The following is a 20,694-nucleotide window of genomic DNA, read 5'->3' on the forward strand; positions in this document are numbered from 1 at the left end:
ACCAATGCACTCCTTGGGTTTCCGTACTTCAGAGTGATGTCAGCACTCACAATGCCTGCCGTCTTATATGATGAGCGTTGTTCACAGCCAGCTAATATGTATTTAGGCTTTGAATTCAACTCTACTACAAAATGTGAAGATCAGGAAAAAAAAATTTCCTAACAAATATAGTCATAATTTTATGGGAATACAGTTATAACAATAAATGAAATCATATAATAGTTTAAATACTGTAAGAATAAAATCTTAATATTCCCAGAATAGTTGTAATATTTGGAAAATGAAGTAGTAGTTTTATGAGAACTCCAACACAAGAACTAACAAAAAAATATATTATTCAAGTTTTTTTTTATGATTAAACAATTTTTTTCTTGTAGTTTGAAGACATACTTCTGGTAACATTTATTCTGTTGATATCATGACAACATTTCGTAATTAAACAAAATTTCTTGCAGCCTTTTCCTGTTGCTCTGTTTTACAACCCACAGCTTATGTTTTAAAAGTATTTTAAGGTACTTAAAGTATCATTTGTAATTTCCTTTCTAGAAAAGAAAATAAGTAAATTAAAATTGGAAATCGAATCTGGTGTAGAAAAAATCTTTTGATTTTGTTTTCAAGCTTTAAATGCGTTTTGAAAAAGTTTTAGTTCAGAGAAGTGCACATTAAAGAAAAATAGGCAACAGCAGTTCTTTAACATTTTCCTCCTTATGTATTAGTATGTTTAGTGAAATTTTCACAGATTAATTCAGATTAAACGTCTCAGAAAATTTTTCATCGTGCACTGTCATTATAGTCTGAAACAAGAATGTAATCATTATGTACACATGGTAAAAAATGCTTTTGCTCTTCTCTCGCTGCTTTGAGTGCTTCCTGATAAACTAAACTAAAGTTGTCCTTCAGCAACACCTCAGGTGATTTTTAAACCTCATCCCAGCTCTGAGTCGACTTCAAAGCGCCGGCATTTCAGGACAGAACCCTCCTCTGAGCCGGAAAGTGACACCTCATGGAGGCTACACCCAAAGCTGCATTATTTATTTACATCCTGCACCCAGAAGCCACAGATCATTTGTTTGTTTCAGTATATGATGTTTATATATGTGAGATGTCATTGTGGGAGTGAGGCCTGATCTCTCGCTCAGCAGGACAGGGTCACCACAAAGGCCCATAAACATGCACACACACTTGCTATTATTGCAGTTGTTACGGTAATTTTAAATGCGTCTTTTGGTAATTCCATGACAAGTGCAGTGCGGTTTCCCAAAAGAGAGGAAAGCAAAGGAGAGGAGCTAAAAAAGAAACCTCCGTAAGTCTTTTCTGGGATTTTTTTTTCCCCAATGTGGACAGCTGGTAAGGGTTTCTAACCACTAACCCATTGTGAGGTGTACAGGAGCTACTTTTATTGACTGTTGCTTCTCGCTGTGATTGTTGAAGCCACTTTTAGGGGTCTTCTGTCCTCCTAGAGATAAAACCTGCCCTCAGGAGATTCGGAGGGGGTAGATGAAAAGGGAAGCATCCCTTCAACTCTTTACTCCACACTCATACTGTAGATCTGAATCATTTGTTGGAGGAAACAAAAATTTCCTGAGCAGACACCCCTGTGTGGTGTTTGATCTGCTTTCTGTTGATGACTATTAATTCTGCCAGTCATAGAAATAACAGTTTTAGACTCTGAGCAGTTTCTCTTTTTAATTATCGAACAAATATTTGGTGTAGATAACCCCTACTGTGGTTAATGAACAAACCAAAACTACTGACAATCAGTCATCATAAATACCTCAGGCTCGCTAATCAGAGGGTTTTCGTAAAATAGGGAGAAGTTTGTTTTCAAATTCTCTGATCAAGTTATTTTGAGGGATAAGTGGTAATAGATGTGTCATGCTACAACTACAATCACCAGTGTACTTTATTGAGACTTTATTGTAGAGAAGAGGAAGGAAAATTAAATATTTTTAAAATTCTTTTAAAAAACAAATATGGAAAATTGGGGCTAGCATGTGTATTCAGCTGAACAAGCACACCCTCACAGTATAGCACAGCCACCACCATGTTTATAAGTTGCATAAATGCATGATTGTGAAGTTTTAAACTAAGATGTACAAAGCTGGTAGAGACTTACCCCAAAGGCTTGCTGCTGTAACTGCGGTAAAACATGATTCAGTTTATGTTCTACTTTGTTATTATATCACAAAAGCCCCTTAAAATGCATTGAAGTTTGTATTGTAATCTGAAAAGGTTGCAGAGCATTTACTCGTGCAAGACACTGTGTGTGTGTGTGTGTGTGTGCTACTGACTTAATAAAATACAAACTAACAGCAGAGCAAATGCATGTCTATGTCTACAGCTGTCAAGGCAGTGTTGGGGAGATGTATTTTCAATCAATTTTGAGTAGATTTTTATTCAACTTGGAACCCTAACCTATACGTTTGAATCTCAGAGAAACACATTCATCTGTACGACAAATGCTCCACTAATAGTTCATTGGAATAATACACCATGAGTCCTCAACTAAAACCCAGAGAGATTGACTAATCGTGAAATATCACTCATTGTGCTTTTTCACATGAATGCTTTTTATGGTAGGCAGAATCCACAAATAGAAAGAAGGGCAAATTAAAAACCAAGAACCCCATTACAATACCAAAGTGGGAAACAAAAATAAGAGCTCCACATTCCTGGTTTTAGTCCAAGGAGGGATTTCCGTCTGCTGCATCAGGAGCTCCTCTGCATATAATGACAGATACTAACTGCTTAATTTAGGTCTGAAAAAATCACAAACACAATCACTAGACAACAAACATCAATTCAAACTGACTGGCTTTCCCAACATACATGTTTTTTTTTTGTTTTTTTTTAAACTAGCAGCACTTAGTGCTTGTTGTGCCCAGCAGCCCTAAACCACATCACTCTGTGTGGTCTTCTAATTGCATATCAGATGGAGCCAGTCTCCATGATGAAAGCTTGACTTTGCGCTTTGTTCTTTGGTGTCAGTTCTAATATGTAAAGCAGATGTGTTTTTAATAGCCCAGTCTATCAGTGGTTGAGTAGTGCTGCCTAGCTGAATGGCTTTAGAGGTTGGAGTCCCACTGGGGCCACCCGCACATAGGATGTACTCCTGTGTGAGGGCTCGGGGTTTTAAAACGGCTCCCCAAATGGCCCACAGTACTGAGTCATCTGCCTGAAAGTGGCAGTGGAAGTGAAATCACAGCGATCCTACAAAGGTCCCCTCTTGAACAAGTTATTCAAAGCAAAGAAAACAAAAAGTTCTGGCTTTACTTCTTTGTTCGAAGTGCTGCTTTTCTTCAGACCTGTGGAGTGGTGAATGCTGCTGAAACCCCTCATGCTGGGGCTTGTTGTTGTGTTTATGGGAGAGCAGTAATCAGCAGCAGCAGCAGCTGAGGCTTGGCTGTGTTTCCAGCTAAAGCCTCCTCTATCTGATCAGATCTTAGCGCTGTTTCAACAACTAGCCCGGATTATCACGTCAGCCGGAGCCCCGCTTATTCCTAACACTTTCCCACAGAGATTACGAGCTGCACGTTACAGAACATCCAGCTGTTGGTGCCTTAGTTTTTGTTTTTAAACCCACAATAAGTGAAGGTGTGAAGGTGAGAGGCTTTCGATGTTCAGCTTTTACAGCCGAGAACCAGTCAGAGATTTCTGAAAACTATTTTACTTTCGTCCATCCATCCGTCCAATTGTCTGTTTGTCCATTTATTAGTCAGTCCATCCACATGTCCATTTGTTCTTTGAGTTTATCCATCCATCCATCCATCAACTGTCCATCAGTTCATGCATCTTCTTCTAATCTCAGGTTAGTTCCTGATATAAGGTAGACCCCCAGAAACTGCTCGCTCTCTCCAGCAACACTTTGGTTTATCCCAAACCTTTCTGGTCCTGTCCTTCAGAACTGGAATTGCTTTAAGAGTGGCATTGAAGAGACATTCTGATCTGAGATCCAAAACATCTCAAATCTGTTTATTGGAAAACACTATAATACTTGAAATGAGTCCAATGCAATTTTAAATGTAGTTTTCCTAATTTTAGAAGAGATTAGATTCATGATTCTGTGTAGCATAGTGTTTATCTTTTTTGCTAATGGATATGGAAACTTGGACTTTTGCAGCTGGTATTTAGACAGGATTTCACTGCTGTGACACCAGAACCCTTTCTATTGTATGTTTTGAAATAAGATTCTGTCTCTGGGGACGAAGCGTAGTAAACACTTATGCCTAGTGACAAAATAATATTTGATTTTCCATCCAGGTTAGCACTACTTGTAAACTTTAAGCTTTGCAGAATCATCAAGCTTCCTAATTGGCCAAAGCTGATTCGGGCTTTGCAGAAATCTGGTTAAGCGTTGCACCGACGGAGGGAAACGGTTGAGAAACATTCCAGCTATTCAGTTGTACTTTACAGGCTGGAGTAAAGTTGTTGGCTTCAGTTTGCTCAAGCTATTCATGTTACATAATCCTCCCCAACCCACCTTCTCTAATTCAAAACTCCCACTCACTCCAACCCTCTTTCCATTTTGTACAAAAGGTTGCACACACACACACACGCCCACACACAAACACACACACAAGACCTCAGTTTGGCATGGCAGCCATCCAGGGAGAGGCTCCAATCTTGCTGGTTTTCAAAGCAGCCTTTGCTTCTGTCCTTCTGATGGTTGCTCCCCTGCTGCAGTGGAGCAGAAATACAGAGCGTCCAGCTTTGATATGAATTAGTCTCTGATTCTCCACTCAGAGACCTGGGCCTGGGCCTCAAACTCACTCTGACAAACACACTGTAGACGCAGCATGTAAACAAGACAAGTTGAAGTGCGGCAGAACAGGTTGGGCAACTCCTCGACATTGATGCCTTTCAGCCCGATGTAATTTCTCTTTGGTTGAGTGCAGCCAAACCATAAACACACCGCAGGACAATGAGGAACTGAAATCTGATTGGCTGAAGTTGAAATCCAGTTCATGTTGGATGATTTTGCAAGGTTGACTTGTTAGTAAGAATCAAATAGGCACCTTTTTTTTTTTTACGTCAATTCTTGGTGGAAATTTTCCAGCTATCAGTTTGTGTTTAGCATTCCTTTGTTTGTCCTGCCTGTTACAATTACTTTTTAGTAATTCAGAGACTTAACATTTCTCAAGATTGTTTTGGAAGAATAATTGGAAATCATCAAAATCTTTTCCCATTGGAATTTGACATTAATCTCATTAATAGAATCATTAATTATTTTTATTTTCATATTCATTTAAAGTGAGAACCAGCAAACAAACAAACGGCGTTAATCATTACACATTTTCTTCTGTCTGAGATAAAAGTCATAAAACCTGCACTAAAACTCATGGCTGGTTAAGAGTTAAAGATTTAGTAAAATGAGATCATCTTTAATCAAATAATGCAAAAAGAAACCTTATGTGTACCTTAGCAACAACACCCAAACACCTTTGTGCACCTCTGAGCCTCTGCTGCTTCACATCTACTTCGTACTCATGACAGTTTAAAGAATTGTAAATACAAGTCAGGTTCTGTAGCTTCCAAGAATCTCTCACCATGAGGTTCCCAGATTTAGCACGATCAAGAAGGAGGTTGCCGAAAGCTTCTGTGTGGCTAGATATATTAATGTCCAGTATTGTATCACTGAAATAACCACAAGCTCAGCTTTTGTGCAATTTCAGGGAAAACGTTTATGTATTTTATTGAAATAATTAACTTGTTTCTCCTAAATGTCCACATTGATTCACAGTGAAAGAAACATATCTATTCAGTACAACAGTTTTTCTTTATGTTAGCTCTCAGTCTCTGTGAAACCATCCTCTTGAGCAGCTTAGTTACGCAGCCTGATGTTGTGGTCTTTACACATGATGCATTCATCCAATCTAAAAGTTGCACCTCACAACTGAGGAACTATTTATTTCTTAGTTTATTGACTCTCATCACCTCTATAACAGACCCAGGGTTTTCTGCAGTTAGCATGTTCTTCCTGTATATACGTAGAACTTCGACTTCCTCACACAGTCCTAACACTGCATGGTAGATTAACTGGTAACTCTACAGATACATGAGTGGGTGGACAGAAAGATTTGAACCTTTTGGGGAGAAAAGATAGTCGTCTGTAGATATCCAACACAAGCAAACATTTCTGTTCAGTGATATATTAGTTATTGGATCACCTGAACTAGATCAATGAAAAGCACTGATGGAGAACAAACTAATAAACTTTAAAGTTATTAGGATTATTTCTTTAGCATTGCAATTATTTAATTGCTTTTTGTTGATGTTATTGGTCTGAAAATACTGCACTTGGTCTTTTTTTTTTGTTTGTTTTTTGGACAATTTTTTGTTTCCAACAAAGTTTGAAACAGTATCTTTTATTTGAAATATTAAAGATGCGCCAGTATTTTGTAGAATGGGACATATATCTAGAAATTGTCAAATAAAAATAAACTTTTTCAGTGGTTTCTTTCAGCCTGTAGTTTGATGTTCTCCATATTAGTGGTGTTTTTTTTTTTTTTTTGGTAGGGGATTCCTTAGTTTTCTGGGACGCTATGTCTCAGCTCTTTGAGCAGTGAAGTCGAGGAATGCAGCGTATGTGTGTCAGAGATGTGTCTCAGTCTGTGTAGCATTCCAGTCGGTGTTGGAGGAGGTATGTGAATTACGCTTTACAGTGGGGGAATGTGAGGAATCTGCTGCCATAAGTAGGCCGCTTTTGTTTACCGACATTGCTGAAAAGCCGGTCCTTCTGTGTTCTTGTGTCACTTCCTGGTCAGAAAGCTACTTGGAGTAATTTTTACTAATGTTTTTGAAAAGCTTTTCCAAATCTGCAGCACTCCAGGCTCTGAATATTTCTAACAATTAGAAGAAATCTGAATCCTGTGTAGTACATTACCAAAATCCCTTTTCGCTCTGCCTTAGTTTGCATTATGATTCACTGGATTTGTTCTGTATTATTGCAATGCAGCTTTCAGTTTCTCATACAGTTGGTGATAAAAACATGCAAACGGTATTTCTGAAGCCTGAACTTTATTTACTCAGGATGTTTGTGAAGACAGAGCATACCAAGTCAAGAGTCCAGAATGTAAACGCAACATTAAAGTGTTAGCAGGAAAATGTTAAAGCCCAAACACTTGCTTCTGCAGGAGCTTTCAAAGAAAAAAGTCTCCTGGAAGTTTCTCTGACGTCTCTTGAATGCTGCTTTGTTTTGCCTCGTTAATCATTTTATCTCTGAAAGACTTCTTTTGTGTTTTTGTTCTCGTCAGATTTGGGACATGAGCGACGATGAGAGCATCTGAAGGGTGGAGCAGAGGGAGGATTTCACTACAAAAATATTCTTCACAATACCTAACATCAAGCTCTGTATATTAGACACAAGGTCCATCGTCACACTTGAGTAATAATGGTAAAACTAATTCTTCACAAGCGGACAAAGAGCTTGAGCTTATTATGGTGTGTAAAACCATGTTTGCAAAAATTAAGTGTTGAATTGTCTCTAAATTACGATCACCACAATAAACAGGTTTAGTTGATTCTGTCAGCAAGGTTTTGACATCTGTTTGCTCATTCAGCTTGGAGCATCAGGTAAAACACATCCGAGGACTCGCCAAATCCGTCCATCTCGTCTTCTGTTTTCTAGAGACCCAAACATATACAGAGCAGCTGATACGAAAACCAGCTTTCAGATCATTCCTGGGAGGAAACCTGCACACACATTTCTGTGCAGGCGGGAAGTTTTTTGTTTGCCTTATTTTTACTTTGCACTGTCTTGTGTCTGCAAACTTGTTTGAGTCTTAAGATCTGTAAAATTGTAATGGGTTATTTGTTGACTAAAAAAAAAATGCTCAGTGATGAGATCAGTGTTTAAAAGCAAAGCAGAAATTGTGAATGAATAATGTTTCTACTTAGCCAATTCACTTCTGTTAGTGTTTTACGGAGCCCTCTAGGGGACATGGGGAATTTTTTTTCTTTTGCGTTACCTCGCAATACTTTTGCGTTACCTCGCAAAACTTTTGCGTTCCCTCGCAAAAACTTTTGCGTTCCCTCGCAAAAACTTTTGCGTTCCCTCGCAATACTGTACTGGTCAGTTATGCAGCATAATTGAACACTGCAAGCCTTTCTTACGGTGGGCGCCGTACTTTCTGCTTTAATATAAGGTTATGTGAGGTTTTTCCATGAATTTTAGTATCTTTTTGTGAAATATCTGAAGTTTTATATATTTCTTTAGGATAGAAAGGCACCACAAACATACGATATAAACAGAAACCTTCCGTAAGTAGGAAAGAAATAAAAATACATTATAATTTGGACTATTTCTGAGTTATTATCGCAGGTAATAAATCATCTGACAGTTTTGATTGTGTCTCTGTTGTTCTAGTCTGAATGGTTTAAAGAGCTGCTTTCAGTTCCATCTTCGCCTTAACAGACATAAACATACAGTAAAAAATGAATCGATTTTCAATCAGTGTTTTGCACCAAACAGTTAATAATAATAAACAAGTTTTCACTGAGGCTCTGTAAGAGCCATATGAATGAAATAAGTAATTATTGATATAACAGGAGCAGGAGGCTTTGACACTTAGGTGTGTCGACGTGGGAGTGACGTCACCAGGTATGAATGGGAAGGATACTGGCTTTGTGTGTATTAGGAAGCGGTGAGCGGGGCGGTCAGTCCTGGCAAAGTTTGGAACCTGATCATCAAAATGGAATAAATCGATAATTGTGACAGAACAAAGAAATGGTTTGGAGCTGATTGATACAAGGACAGATGCGATTCCCCGAGACAGTGCGGCCCTTTACCATCATTAGTTTGTCGTGTGTTTAATAATAAAAACTTGTTAACAGTAAAAACTGTTTGGTGCAAAACACTGATTGAAAATCGATTTATTTTTTACTGCATGTTTATGTCTGTTAAGGCTAAGATGGAGCGGAACTGAAAGCAGCTCTTTAAACCATTCAGACTAGAACAACAGAGACACAATTAAAACTGTCAGATGATTTATTAACCGCGATAATAACTCAGAAATAGTCCAAATTATAATGTATTTTTATTTCTTTCCTACTTAAGGAAGGTTTCTGTTTATATCGTAGGTTTGTGGTGCCTTTCTATCCTAAAGAAATATATAAAACTTCAGATATTTCACAAAAAGATACTAAAATTCATGGAAATACCTCACATAACCTTATATTAAAGCAGAAAGTACGGCGCCCACCGTAGGAAAGGCTTGCAGTGTTCAATTATGCTGCATAACTGACCAGTACAGTATTGCGAGGGAACGCAAAAGTTTTGCGAGGTAACGCAAAAGTTTTGCGAGGTAACGCAAAAGGTTTTGCGAGGGAACGCAAAAGTATTGCGAGGGAACGCAAAAGTTTTGCGAGGTAACGCAAAAGTTTTGCGAGGTAACGCAAAAGAAAAAAAATTCCCCATGTCCCCTAGAGGGCTCCGTAGTGTTTAACCTAAAAAGTGTAATAAAAAGTTTCCTCGCAGTTTAACATCAAAGAGCTTTAGATGACTGTGTGGTTTCTGTGTAATGGAACTATATGCACTCGACATCCTTCCACACATTCCCTGTGTTTAGTTGCAGAAATGTCTCCAACTCTTCACACAACCACATAAAAAAAGTTGCAGGACAGAGACACGCAGTCTGTGGTTTAAAAGCACTTTATTGTTCATCAAGGCTACTTTACGTACAAAAAAGGTGGCCTGCCAAAACCTTTTGAGTAGGAGACACAGAGCCACAGAATTTGTTGATTTTTGATACATTATATTTTACAGTTCAGAGTACTACTACCACTAAGTACATGCTACTTCCACTTCAAAAATCAGACATGGAACATGTGGAGCAATCAGAGTGAAGACCAACTCCTCTTTGATTTGTCAGCTGAATGTACAACTTGATAAAAGATTTACTAAAGGTGGAAACTGTGGTGGTGGATTCACAGCTAGTTTACCCCTAAAATCATTGCGGGGAAAAAATGCCCTGGATCAAAATAAAGGATTCAAATGTGATTCAATCTCTATCCATAGAGCAAGACTTGCATGCAATTTAGATGTACCTGCCAGTAACTTTTGTTTTTGCACTTTAATGGTAATCGTTCTGTCAATGCAAGAGAAAAAAAAAATGAGTTCCAAGTTAAGTTTTTGTTCAAATGTCTCAGATTTCTGATGAATGTAGACAAACGGGTCTGAGTGGAAGCAGCGATTGTCGATGACACATCTGTGTGGCCTAATGTGGTTTCATACGTTTACTGTGTTCCTGCACTTGAACCTTCACTCCAGACAAACAAAACTCTACTGACAAAAAAAAGATCAACTTTTTTCACACAAAAAAAGAAAATGCAATGATTACAATATAAGGACAGAAAAAAAACAATTAAATAGCTACATATCATTAACAAATTAATTGTTCCTCAAAAAAATACCTACGATTTTTTTTCTCTGTACATTCGTTACGCACAGCGTAATGATGGTCTTATAGTTACCTAATATAAAAAAAAGTATTTTAAGTGATTTTCCTACAGTGTGTAGGGAGTGCATGCCAAAGCATAGCTCTCGCCTCCTACCTACAGGGTGGTAGTGAAATGATAAGTAAATGATAGAAATTAAAATCCTCTGGACTTCTAGCCTCTTTCCCTCATGTTTTCTAGCAAGGCACTCGCTACAGTCGATTTATATGGAGAGGCGTTGCCGTGAGACTCTAAATAAAGTACAGTGCTGTGTAAAACTATTTAACCCTTTACAGACTTCTTCCGTTTCTGCCACAGTTAAATATTCTAGAACAAACCAATTCTAATATCAGATAAACAAAACAGGAGTAAATGTAAAATGTTCAATTTTACTATCCTCAATCACTTAAAGTGTACCGAGATGGCTCAGTCAAAGATCAGAGTTAAAAATGAGCCCAGCGTTCAGAAGTGGCCTAATCAAAGTTTGGATTTCAATCCAACTGAGATTTAGTATGACTTATTAGGCCATTCATGCATGGAGTCATCAATGTGGCCAAATTAAAAGAAAAATAATCAAGTTATTTCTATAGCATTGTAAATGAGTCAATCAGTTGTTGCCATTCAAGGTGTTTTGCACTCTGGTTGAGAGTGATTACCGTTTGACAGAAGGGAAGGGTTAGCTTCTTCTTGTTTTACCTTAAGCATAAATAAAATCATCCAAAGATTGTTTTTATAAATTCCCTGGTAATATTCATGTGATATTAAAAATCTGACAAAGAAATCTGTAGGGGGACTCACATTTTTACAGCACCGTAGACTCTTAAGAGCCAAATGAATGTCTTGTGACTCACAGCTTGCGCTAACAAAAGCACAGCTCCTGCAGCTCAGTCTTCGCCACCCCATCCTGCCTGCCACACCTTACTAGTCACAGAAAACTTGTAAAACTGCTTTCCTTTCATGAAATCTTTCTGGATTTCTGTTTCGTCCCATCTGGTTTGACAGCTGATGATGGAATGTGTGGACAGTCCAGAGAACACCTTCCATCTTTGGAACCTTGTAGGATCACCATACTCTCTACCGACTGCTTAACAGCAAACAATAATAAACCTCATCTATAAACTCAAAGCTCAGTGACATGAAATGATTCTCCATACCACTACTACAAGTCTAGGTCTCTCAAACAAAAGCTCTAAATGTTGCTGAAAATGATATGGCACCCCAAGTAAGTTTGTTCCTTTTGTCTGAAACAAATCTGCTGGATAAAAGAAAGCTGCATGGAGGGAACACTGGCTGCTGTTAAAGATGCATGAGGCCTGTAAAAATTTCCAACTGGAGGAATGTATGCCACCGTGGGGCAGGTTGTACTACAAAATATAATGTATTTAGGCTGAAGAGCGAAACAAAGCCATTCTTGAGAAAAGAAAGCACTAAACACCAAATCAAAGCATAAAATGTCAGGTGAGGGAGGTTAAAAGAGCCGTTAGTTAAAAAGCTAGTTTGCCATCTGTTTAGTTCTCCAATTCCAATATGTATTTAACTGTCAATAAAATGAAGACGATACGTTTTTAGAGAATACATCACCAAATGTATTCAAGCCTTTGAGACTACCTAGTACTCAGGTAGACTCTGTGGGTGTAACTAAAGTTAGGCTAAGATGCTTCTGATGAAAACCTGACAGTTTGGATCGACTTGGTGTCTCACACTGAAGTTTGTAGCATCCTGTACCAGCGATGGATCAACATCTGATGAAAACCCAAACCAACAGCAGAACCCAGAGCCAGCCCAACACGATGACGTCAGACGTCGTCGTGCCAGACGGTTTTGAGAGAAGAAGCCGTCATCACCTAACAGAGCCTGTCCGGAGGCCGCCCCACTATAGATGCTTGTTACCATACTAATATTAATGGAAAACAAACAAAAACAATACAAAAGTATAATAATAACATGGAGTACAACTGACCCAGCAGTGAGTGTATAGTGTCTATGTCTGTTACTGACAACAAAAGAAGTAACAACAAACGTCTCAATGAAAAAAAAAAAGGTTAATAGTTAAGCTTGAAATGCTAAAAACCCTAATAGATACCAGCTATTTAAAAATAAAACAAAAATACATGCACCTGTAAAAGCATTAATTTACCTTTAAAACCTTAGAAATTATTAAACCACAGTCTGTATGAGGGGGCACAAAGATAGCAGGGTGTTAGCCAAGTATAATTCTAACACCGGTGTTAGAAAGAGTCACATAAACAAAAGATGTCTTTGAAGAGATTATGATAATCCTTTCTCCCCCCAATCAGAAAACCAGGCCGTGTTCCCCCCCACCTCTTTTCTTTTCGGAAACCACAAAGTGACGTGCAGCGTCATCTATCCCCTAATCAGTGTCAGCAGTTAACGCCTTTGAAACACATCAAAGTAGACGGTTCAGTGGAGCCCAACGTTCAGGTCGGATGTTGAAAGAAAACAAATTCTGGTTTTGTTCATTTGATAGAAATTGTCATTCAAATTTAACTTAAGGGGCGTCAGGGGGGTAGTTCTAAGGGGCAATGTTACTTCCACCCCATATCTGGATCTCATATTCAATACGCACTTTTAAAGTTGAACTGGGCAATAGAAAGTTTGTAATTTGAATGTTTAACTTTCCCTCCATAAATTAGAATTACCGGCATTGATTTCCATCTTGCTTATTCTTCAATCCTTTGTTTTCACACTTTTAAAATGTAATCTTAGACAACATCATGAAGTTGTAAAATACGCTGGAACATAAATTCACCTGAGAAGTGCTTAGATTAGAGGGAAGCTCAGAGTAGTTTCTATGATGACACTTTGATGCTGATACATTTCTGGACTTTCCCACACTTAGTCTGTTAAAACCCCATCCTGCCTTCAGAGAGTTCACGATGTGGACAGGCATTCTGCAGGTAGGTGCTGCTGGAGACTGATCACAGATCAGAAGCCTGGCTTCAAGACAGCAACAGACACCTTCCCTTTACTGCTTTTAATTAACATCTGTCCAAACAAAGTCCCATGGTCTATCTAAAGCACTTTGTGGCAGGTGACCAAACATGCTTCTACTGCCCAACCTAACTGGAGTGTGTTTGCATTTGTACAAATGACAATGCATGCAAGACTTTGCACACACATATTGAAGTCAACTAATCTCAGGTATACTTTAAACGGGAGTTATTAGGAAATCAATGCAGGGCTCCAACACGTGAGATAAGATGTGATTGCATCAAAATACACTTTTTAAGCCCCAGTGTGTTCAGAGTCAGATTACAACCCTGACATGCCACCCATACCTTTTTAAGCAGTAGTGCAAATCAGACTGAGTCGATCATCTAAGGTCATATACAACAGCCGAACAACCAGAGCTCCCGTACAGCAGAAAGGTGAAGTGTAGGGGAGGGGCTGTGTGTGTGTGTGTGCTTTTCAAGGTGGGCACTGAATAACAGGGGTTGAGGTTTCTTTGGTAGCATGGTAAAGTGGACTGTGATTGCGTTCTAAGGTGTGTTTCTCATTTTTCATTCAAAAGGCCAGGCATGTCAGAACAGAATCAGCTTACAGAACTATTGTTAGCAAAACAGACAAAAAAACAAAGAAGAAAGTGAATAATTAAAACAGTCTTTCCTCTTCTTATGTACATAAAACTACAAACACTTGCTCAGCTCCAAGCCAACAATGCAGGGATGATGAAAAACTGGAAGGAGCAAGCTGATGCACCAGTCATGTTCCGCTTTTGAATCTTCCTCAGTCAGAACTGATTTTTGTCCGGCAGTGCCAGATAATGGAAGGGAGGTGAGCATGTCTTTATTGCTTGAGTGATCCACAGTGACTGAGCAGGCTTGAGGGTTTTGGCTGTTTTTAGCAGACCAGCAGGCAGGCAGTCCCTCTTGGGAGCTGGTGACAGACCAAAATGGCAGGGGCATGGACCTTGGAGCTGAGATGATTGGATGGGAAGGGGGGGGATCCTCTCTGCCTTCAAGAGACCACAGACGGGGAGTGGTTGTGATTGACCATGCGACTGTCGGGAGAGGAGTTTGGGCTGCTGCCGGACGACGAGGGACTCCCCTTGTTTTTGATCTGCAGCCAGGTCTCGCCCAGCGCCTTGGCGAAGTGGTCGTCCACAGAGCCAGTGATGGACACAGAGTTGGTGGCGGTGGGCTCGGGCTCCTTGTAGTTCTTCCCAAGGCTGCGACGGAAATGTTCCTCGATGACAGGGTCGCAGGCCGTGTTGGCTGGAAGAAAAGTAGTTCTCGGTTACCAATTTGATAATGAAAAGAGAAACATCCCACATATATTCCGCTTCATGATTTTCTGTGGGCAATTTATTGCCTTAAATTAGTTTAAGAACAAGTAATTTTAGGTCACTGGAAATATCTACTTTACTTTTCGGGGCTTTTTTTATATACACAAAAAGACCGTTTTAAATTTCCCCGTTAACCTCAATGAGATCATTGAAATCCCAGTGGGATCATAAAAACAGCCATTTTAAATTTATTATGGCAAAGAAAATACAACATTCTCAGAAAGTCATGGAGGCTTGAAGTGACTTTTTTAAGTGTTGAAATAACACACAAGAATGTTTAAGTTATTACTGCCAGCCATAGAGATTCATTGAGAGCAACTCAGTGAACTGCAAATGATCCAAATTCCTAATTGGCCTAAACCAGCAATGAAAGAAGACTGATTGTCTGAAGAAAGCAGATGTTCTAAATAGGAAACTCGGTTCTACATGTTGGTTTGCTTTGAAGAGTTTGCGGTTATTCTTCAAAATAAAACCACTGATATATCAAATAAAATATTATTTTCTAAAGTACCATCCAAAACAAAGGCTTCAATATTCCATACAACATAGCTAAAGTAACTAAAGCAGAGATAAAAAGGGATTATGTTCACCTTTCAAAATAAAAATACACTTCAAAGTAAAAGCCTGAAAATATTAAAGATGGCAGATAACTTTTAAAGTACGTTCTACATTACTAATAGGAGGCTTAGTGATACAAATAGCAGTAATGAAATGGAAATTATATCTCATGTTAAACTTTACCCATGTATTTTAAAATAATTCTTCAAATTACTGAAAATGTAGGCTTACATAACTAAATGAACTAAGCAAGTAATGAAAAAGCAAAGCTTAAACATTCAGTTTAGTGTGTTTCATGGTTAGTTCAAATCGGGGTTTTTCATTACCTCCAGATATTAACCGAGCATAAAAAAAAAGAAATTCTGGCTTGTTTAAATAAACCTTGCATAATTTCTAAGATGAATAATCCACGTTTTTTCAAAAAGTATCCAATTCACTTGATAATAAACATTTCTTCATAACTGTGTTTGCACTCACTGTTGATTCTTCTGTAGTTGTTGGTGAAGTTGGAGCAGCCGTTGTGGGAGACGGGACACTGTGACAGGTTACAGTTGCGATTGTTGGCTGCAGCACACGTGATCACTGATGGACGATTCTGAGAGAACAAAAGGCGCTGTGTTCAATAGGAGTTCTAAGAAATGCTGCCCAGCAAATATGCAAGAAAAGGTGGGATGAAAAATGCAAACAGAATGCACCAATTTTTTTTTTAAAAAAGTCCCACAGAGGAAGTGAGGCTAACAAAAGTACATTAGTCAGATTATGACTAAGTAACTGAACTATTTCAGAAAGTGTTCAGCGGTGGAGTCAGAAGAAGCAGGACGTGCATTTTACCTGCTGCCGTTCCACTGCGCTGACTGTGTGCGGCACCGAGGCCATAGCTGCTGTGCTGCTGCGTGGCGTCTCCACCATGCTGTTTTTGGTAAGCGCCAAAGGCTGGTCCATGCCTGCTAACGAGGCCAGGTGGTGGTGGTGGCTGTGGCCATACAGGTGGTTGGCTTGGACCCCCAGATGACCAGGAACCACAATGCGCTCGCTGGGACTCCGCCGATGGTCCTTCACAACAGGGGAGTTGCGGTAGTCTGTCGGTTTCCTGTGAAACAAGAAGAAATCACTTTACCTTAGCAACAACACCTAAATTGAATTTAATCAAAAAGTGAGTTTTCCAATTGTTTGACATATTTGTTGATTCATAAAAAAAATCTGAAGAAAAACTAGTGAAGAAAGAGGAATCAGGTAATGATTTCAAACAGATTAAAAGATGACAGTACAGTAATGATATGACAAACTCAAACACTAATTTCTCAGATTACTTGGAGTGTTGATAAGCCCCTTTGATAGAATCACAACCTCTTTCACACACTGTCTCCATGTGAGCAAGGCAAGGGGAGCTGTTGCCTAAATTTATCCAACATGGAAGGATTCCAAACTCATCTCTGCACAAAGGGACAAATGGGCAGCAAGTTCAAAGCTTTAAAGCAATTTCCTTAGAAAAAGAAACCCAGCATCATCTCTCTCTAGGGAGGGAGCAGCCAGCACACTTAATACCGTTGAATATGAAAACTCTAAAAAAAAAAAAAAAAAAAAAAAAAAACTGCAGCCAAAGTTTACTGTCAACATGTGATTAAATCTGCAAACACATTAGAAACGTTCCCCTTTAGGTTTAGCTCCATTTCCCTAAACCTCTTTTCTACAACAGTGGGTTGAGTAATTAGGTCATGGAAGCCCAACTGGCCACAAAGAGTTCTCTCTCTTCTCTCCAAAATGTGAGCTCATCCCTGGAAAACCAGAACTGATGATAAGACTTTACAGTAACAACACTAACATAATACACATTTGGCCTGTTTTTTTCCAGCTCTGATGATAATAACTTTGATATGTTTGTTACACAGCGTTTATACCTGACATTGTGCAGACTTGCTTGCAGTTTAACAGGTAGTGATTATACCAGTGAGTGCGTCAGATGTGGTCCTTGTTCCTTGTGTGCGTGTGTGTGTATGCGAGTGCGTTCCTGTGTTGCTCCATTCCCTTCTGACATTGAGGCCCAATTTGAGGGAGCAAAACGTACTGTACTGCCTTCCAGCTCTTCATTTCTCTCCACCTGCATACCCACTTCACGGGTTGAGGGGGTGGGCTTATTTATATACAAAACTTACACACTGACCTCCTCGCTTCTACACAGACATGCAGAATCCTTTAATAAGGATGTGAATGTGTGTATTCACATCCTTATTAAAGGTTTCTGTGATGCAAAAGAGAACATAGTAAATCAAATGTTTTTCACATACTGTACAACTAAAAGAATCCAAACATTTTTTTTAGAAAGGGAGGAGATAAAATGTTTATGCCTGCATGCCAACACCCTGTTTAAAGCAGCTTGTGATATAACTGCAGCATTCAGTCTTCAATCCTGAGTCTATCGGGCTCCACCTGCTCACTACACCTTGCCAAAGTTCTCTAAACTTCTCAAATTGTGAGGTTTGGGAATTTCACCCACACATCATGATGCTACCACCACATTTGACTGTAGGTATACTCTTCTTTTTGTGATGTGCATGGCTGATTTGGTAATAAATATATCCTAAGAAGCTGTGGGTTAAAAGTTCAAGTTGGGTTTCGTCATAAATGGAAACATTCTTCTGCAGAGTGATGGCAGGTATTAGCCAGGCCAGGAAATAAATTATTCAATCCAGCTTCTCCTTAGTCTAGACATGTGAAGAATACGGAAGACATATGGGTCTTTTTGTACCATTCTCTTGACTGATGACTTTGAACAAGAGGACATTTCTATCCTTTGTAACTGGTCTACTAACCATTGCTTTAATCTAAGGTATAAAAATTGAGTCTGGAAAAATCATCTGGAAAATCCTAACAAAACAGCTGAGCTTTACTCACAGTTGTTCAGATTCAGTATATTTGATGGTAGGTGGGAACTTTCCCCCTGCCCCCAATAAAACTGGCCTTTTAACAGTTCACTCTATTTTCTATATATAAACTATTCAGGGTCAACTGAGTAAAAGTGATCTAATTTATTGCAAACAATCTACATTATAATGGAGGGTGAAAAACAACTTCATTCTTTTCCAAATAACTTGTGGAGGCATTTCCTCAAAATAGTGACGATTGCTTCACTATGTTGTGAGAGCAAACATTAGACTTTGTGGTACAAAACCAGGAGGAGCCCTTTAAGGTGTGTTTGGATGCAAAGCAAGTTCAGATAAACAGTTGTAGGACCATGTGACCAGGCAACCTGACTGCTGGGTCAAGCATCTGGAGTCCACAGCACCATCCTCCACAAACAACAGCGAACACAAAACAGGAGAGAGGAGGAAGTGGGGAGTTGCATGTGAATGGTCCAGACCTTTAGCTCTTGAAAGCGCGAGCGAGGTTGGTAGTTTCCTTCATTTGTGCTGAGAGCTTACATGAGCAAAGAGACCCCCCACTCTTTTTCTCTCCTAATGCTCCCCCCTCTCTTTTTCTCACAATCAGCAGCAAACTTCCTGAGGGTCAACTGAGGGATAGACTTGGCAGCACTTTTATAAACCCAGGCTCACTGCTCACCAACAAGCTCATGTGTTTTTCTTTAGTGGCATCAATATTCATTTCCGTTCTACTAAAAAAAGTCGAAGCTTTTTGAACTAAATCATGTAGAGAATAGGTGTGTTGTGCAACTCTTATTTTATCTCCAGATGTAACCAATACCCGAGCCTAGAGGGAAGAAGACAGACGAATCACAGTTTGACTGTCATCACTGCCAAGGAACAGCCATGGCCACATCCTCATACAAGAGGGCAGTCGTCACAGGAACCAGTGACTGAGGATTAACAAATCTGCCTAATGAATGGCATGGCTGTTGAATCAATCTGCCCCCTCGTCTTTCTGTGGCTTGTGACTACCCACTAACTCACACTTCATGTCAGGGTTCAGGTTTTTAAAGCCTAACCTGTGTCCTTGTCTCCATTACTCACTTCTCAATTCTCATTGAAAGGTCACACAGGGAGGACGGAGGAGGAGGACATTAGGGCAGATATAGAGAACTGCTCATGAAACAAGGGCCTGAGATAAAACGAGGTGGATTATAACAGACAGTAAGAGCTCTAGTTGGGAAAAAGGAACAGTCTTTGGAAAATAAACATATACATGTATATTTTTGTAGAATTGGATTGTTTCCATATTGTTTCCTGGTTTTCTTTGAATCCTGAACTGATTTGGAAAGTTTTAATATTTTCCAGGATTATGACACAAACAGAAAAGTGTGCTGAAGGATCTTTTTAAAATACTCTTTTTTCCCAATTCAAAACTGTTCATTCATCTCAAAAAAGTAGCCCTAGCCTTTATCCAATTGTTTTTTTTTTTAAATTAAAAACGAAACATGCATCAAAGTTTATCAACAGAAAATGGTGGAAATTCTATTTGACCCAACAATCAAAGTCGATAAAAAAAGAAAAACGGATTCCAACTGATTGCTTATTAATTATTAAATGTATAATGAAAGGATATCAGCAGTGACACTCACACACAGTCGTGTTTATATGGATGAGGAAAAAAAAACAAAACACCCAATGACAAATTCTAACCAATATTTACTACACATTAGGTCAGCAAAGCTACATTTTACTCTCAAAGTGAAGGTTGCAATGACAATCTTTTAAATTCGGCTTTTTTCCATTAACCGTGGGACTGAACATCAGAATGAACTCCGCAGGAGAATAAAACAGAGCAAATATCTGTTTTGAGTCTGTCCTATAAAGTCCTGGGTTTGTGCAGCATGACATTAGTGGTAGCCACTGTGGTGGGGGTCACTGCAGGATCCCTCAATTTAAAACCCAGAAATTCAAAGCCCTCAGTACATAAATGATACGGTACAATATCTTGAACAATATTAAACCGCTCAGATCTGTCAGTAAGTAGAGGTTTTAGAGGAGCCAGTAGAATGGCACCCCATCTTTAAGTCAACCTCAAGTTTCAGATCACAATTGTGCATTTCAATGACTGAAAGGGTCAGAAATACCTGTTTTGGGCCCGTTTTCAACGACTCAAAAGTAGAAGCATGTATATAAAGCAAAAACTAAAATTGTCTTCAAGTTTTAGGAGTGAAAATTTGAGATAGTACTCAAGCTATTGAAGGAAAAGCTCTGTTTTCTCTTGTGGCAAATGCACAGGGGCTATAAATGTTCTACACTTTTTCTCACAGTTCTGCTCTAAAGTCTTCAGAAAAATCTTTCCAGCAAATATTTGGTTGGGCACATGTTCACTTCCTACTGAATAAATTCTAGAAGAGAAAAAAAAGAGATATACAGACAGGAAACATCTGGAAAGAATAAAGACCTAATAGACAGAGATACATAAAAAACAGGAAGCAGTGTGAATTCACCAATTCCTATAATGTATATGAAGAT

The 20,694-nt window shown here is 39.0% G+C and overlaps 2 protein-coding genes across 3 annotated transcripts in view; one reads left to right on the top strand and one right to left on the bottom strand.

The window, feature by feature from the left end:
* atg7 (autophagy related 7) overlaps positions 1-7,528 on the top strand; it is a 70,622-nt gene extending 63,094 nt beyond the window's left edge. Inside the window, exon 19 of the mRNA XM_023353402.1 lies at positions 7,254-7,528. Coding sequence (XP_023209170.1) covers positions 7,254-7,286 — 33 coding nt within the window. The 3' untranslated portion in view covers positions 7,287-7,528. The remainder of the gene's footprint in view (positions 1-7,253) is intronic.
* A 2,105-nt stretch (positions 7,529-9,633) lies between these two features.
* Positions 9,634-20,694, bottom strand: part of vgll4 (vestigial like family member 4) — a 35,274-nt gene continuing 24,213 nt past the window's right edge. For both annotated transcript variants that reach the window (XM_023324893.1, XM_005796960.3), the window contains 3 exons: positions 16,130-16,388; positions 15,776-15,893; positions 9,634-14,669 (listed from right to left, as the gene is read on the bottom strand). In XM_023324893.1, coding sequence (XP_023180661.1) covers positions 14,413-14,669; positions 15,776-15,893; positions 16,130-16,388 — 634 coding nt within the window. In that variant the 3' untranslated portion in view covers positions 9,634-14,412. The remainder of the gene's footprint in view (positions 14,670-15,775; positions 15,894-16,129; positions 16,389-20,694) is intronic.

Source organism: Xiphophorus maculatus, chromosome 20 (genome assembly GCF_002775205.1).
Source record: "Xiphophorus maculatus strain JP 163 A chromosome 20, X_maculatus-5.0-male, whole genome shotgun sequence".
NCBI lineage: Eukaryota > Metazoa > Chordata > Actinopteri > Cyprinodontiformes > Poeciliidae > Xiphophorus > Xiphophorus maculatus.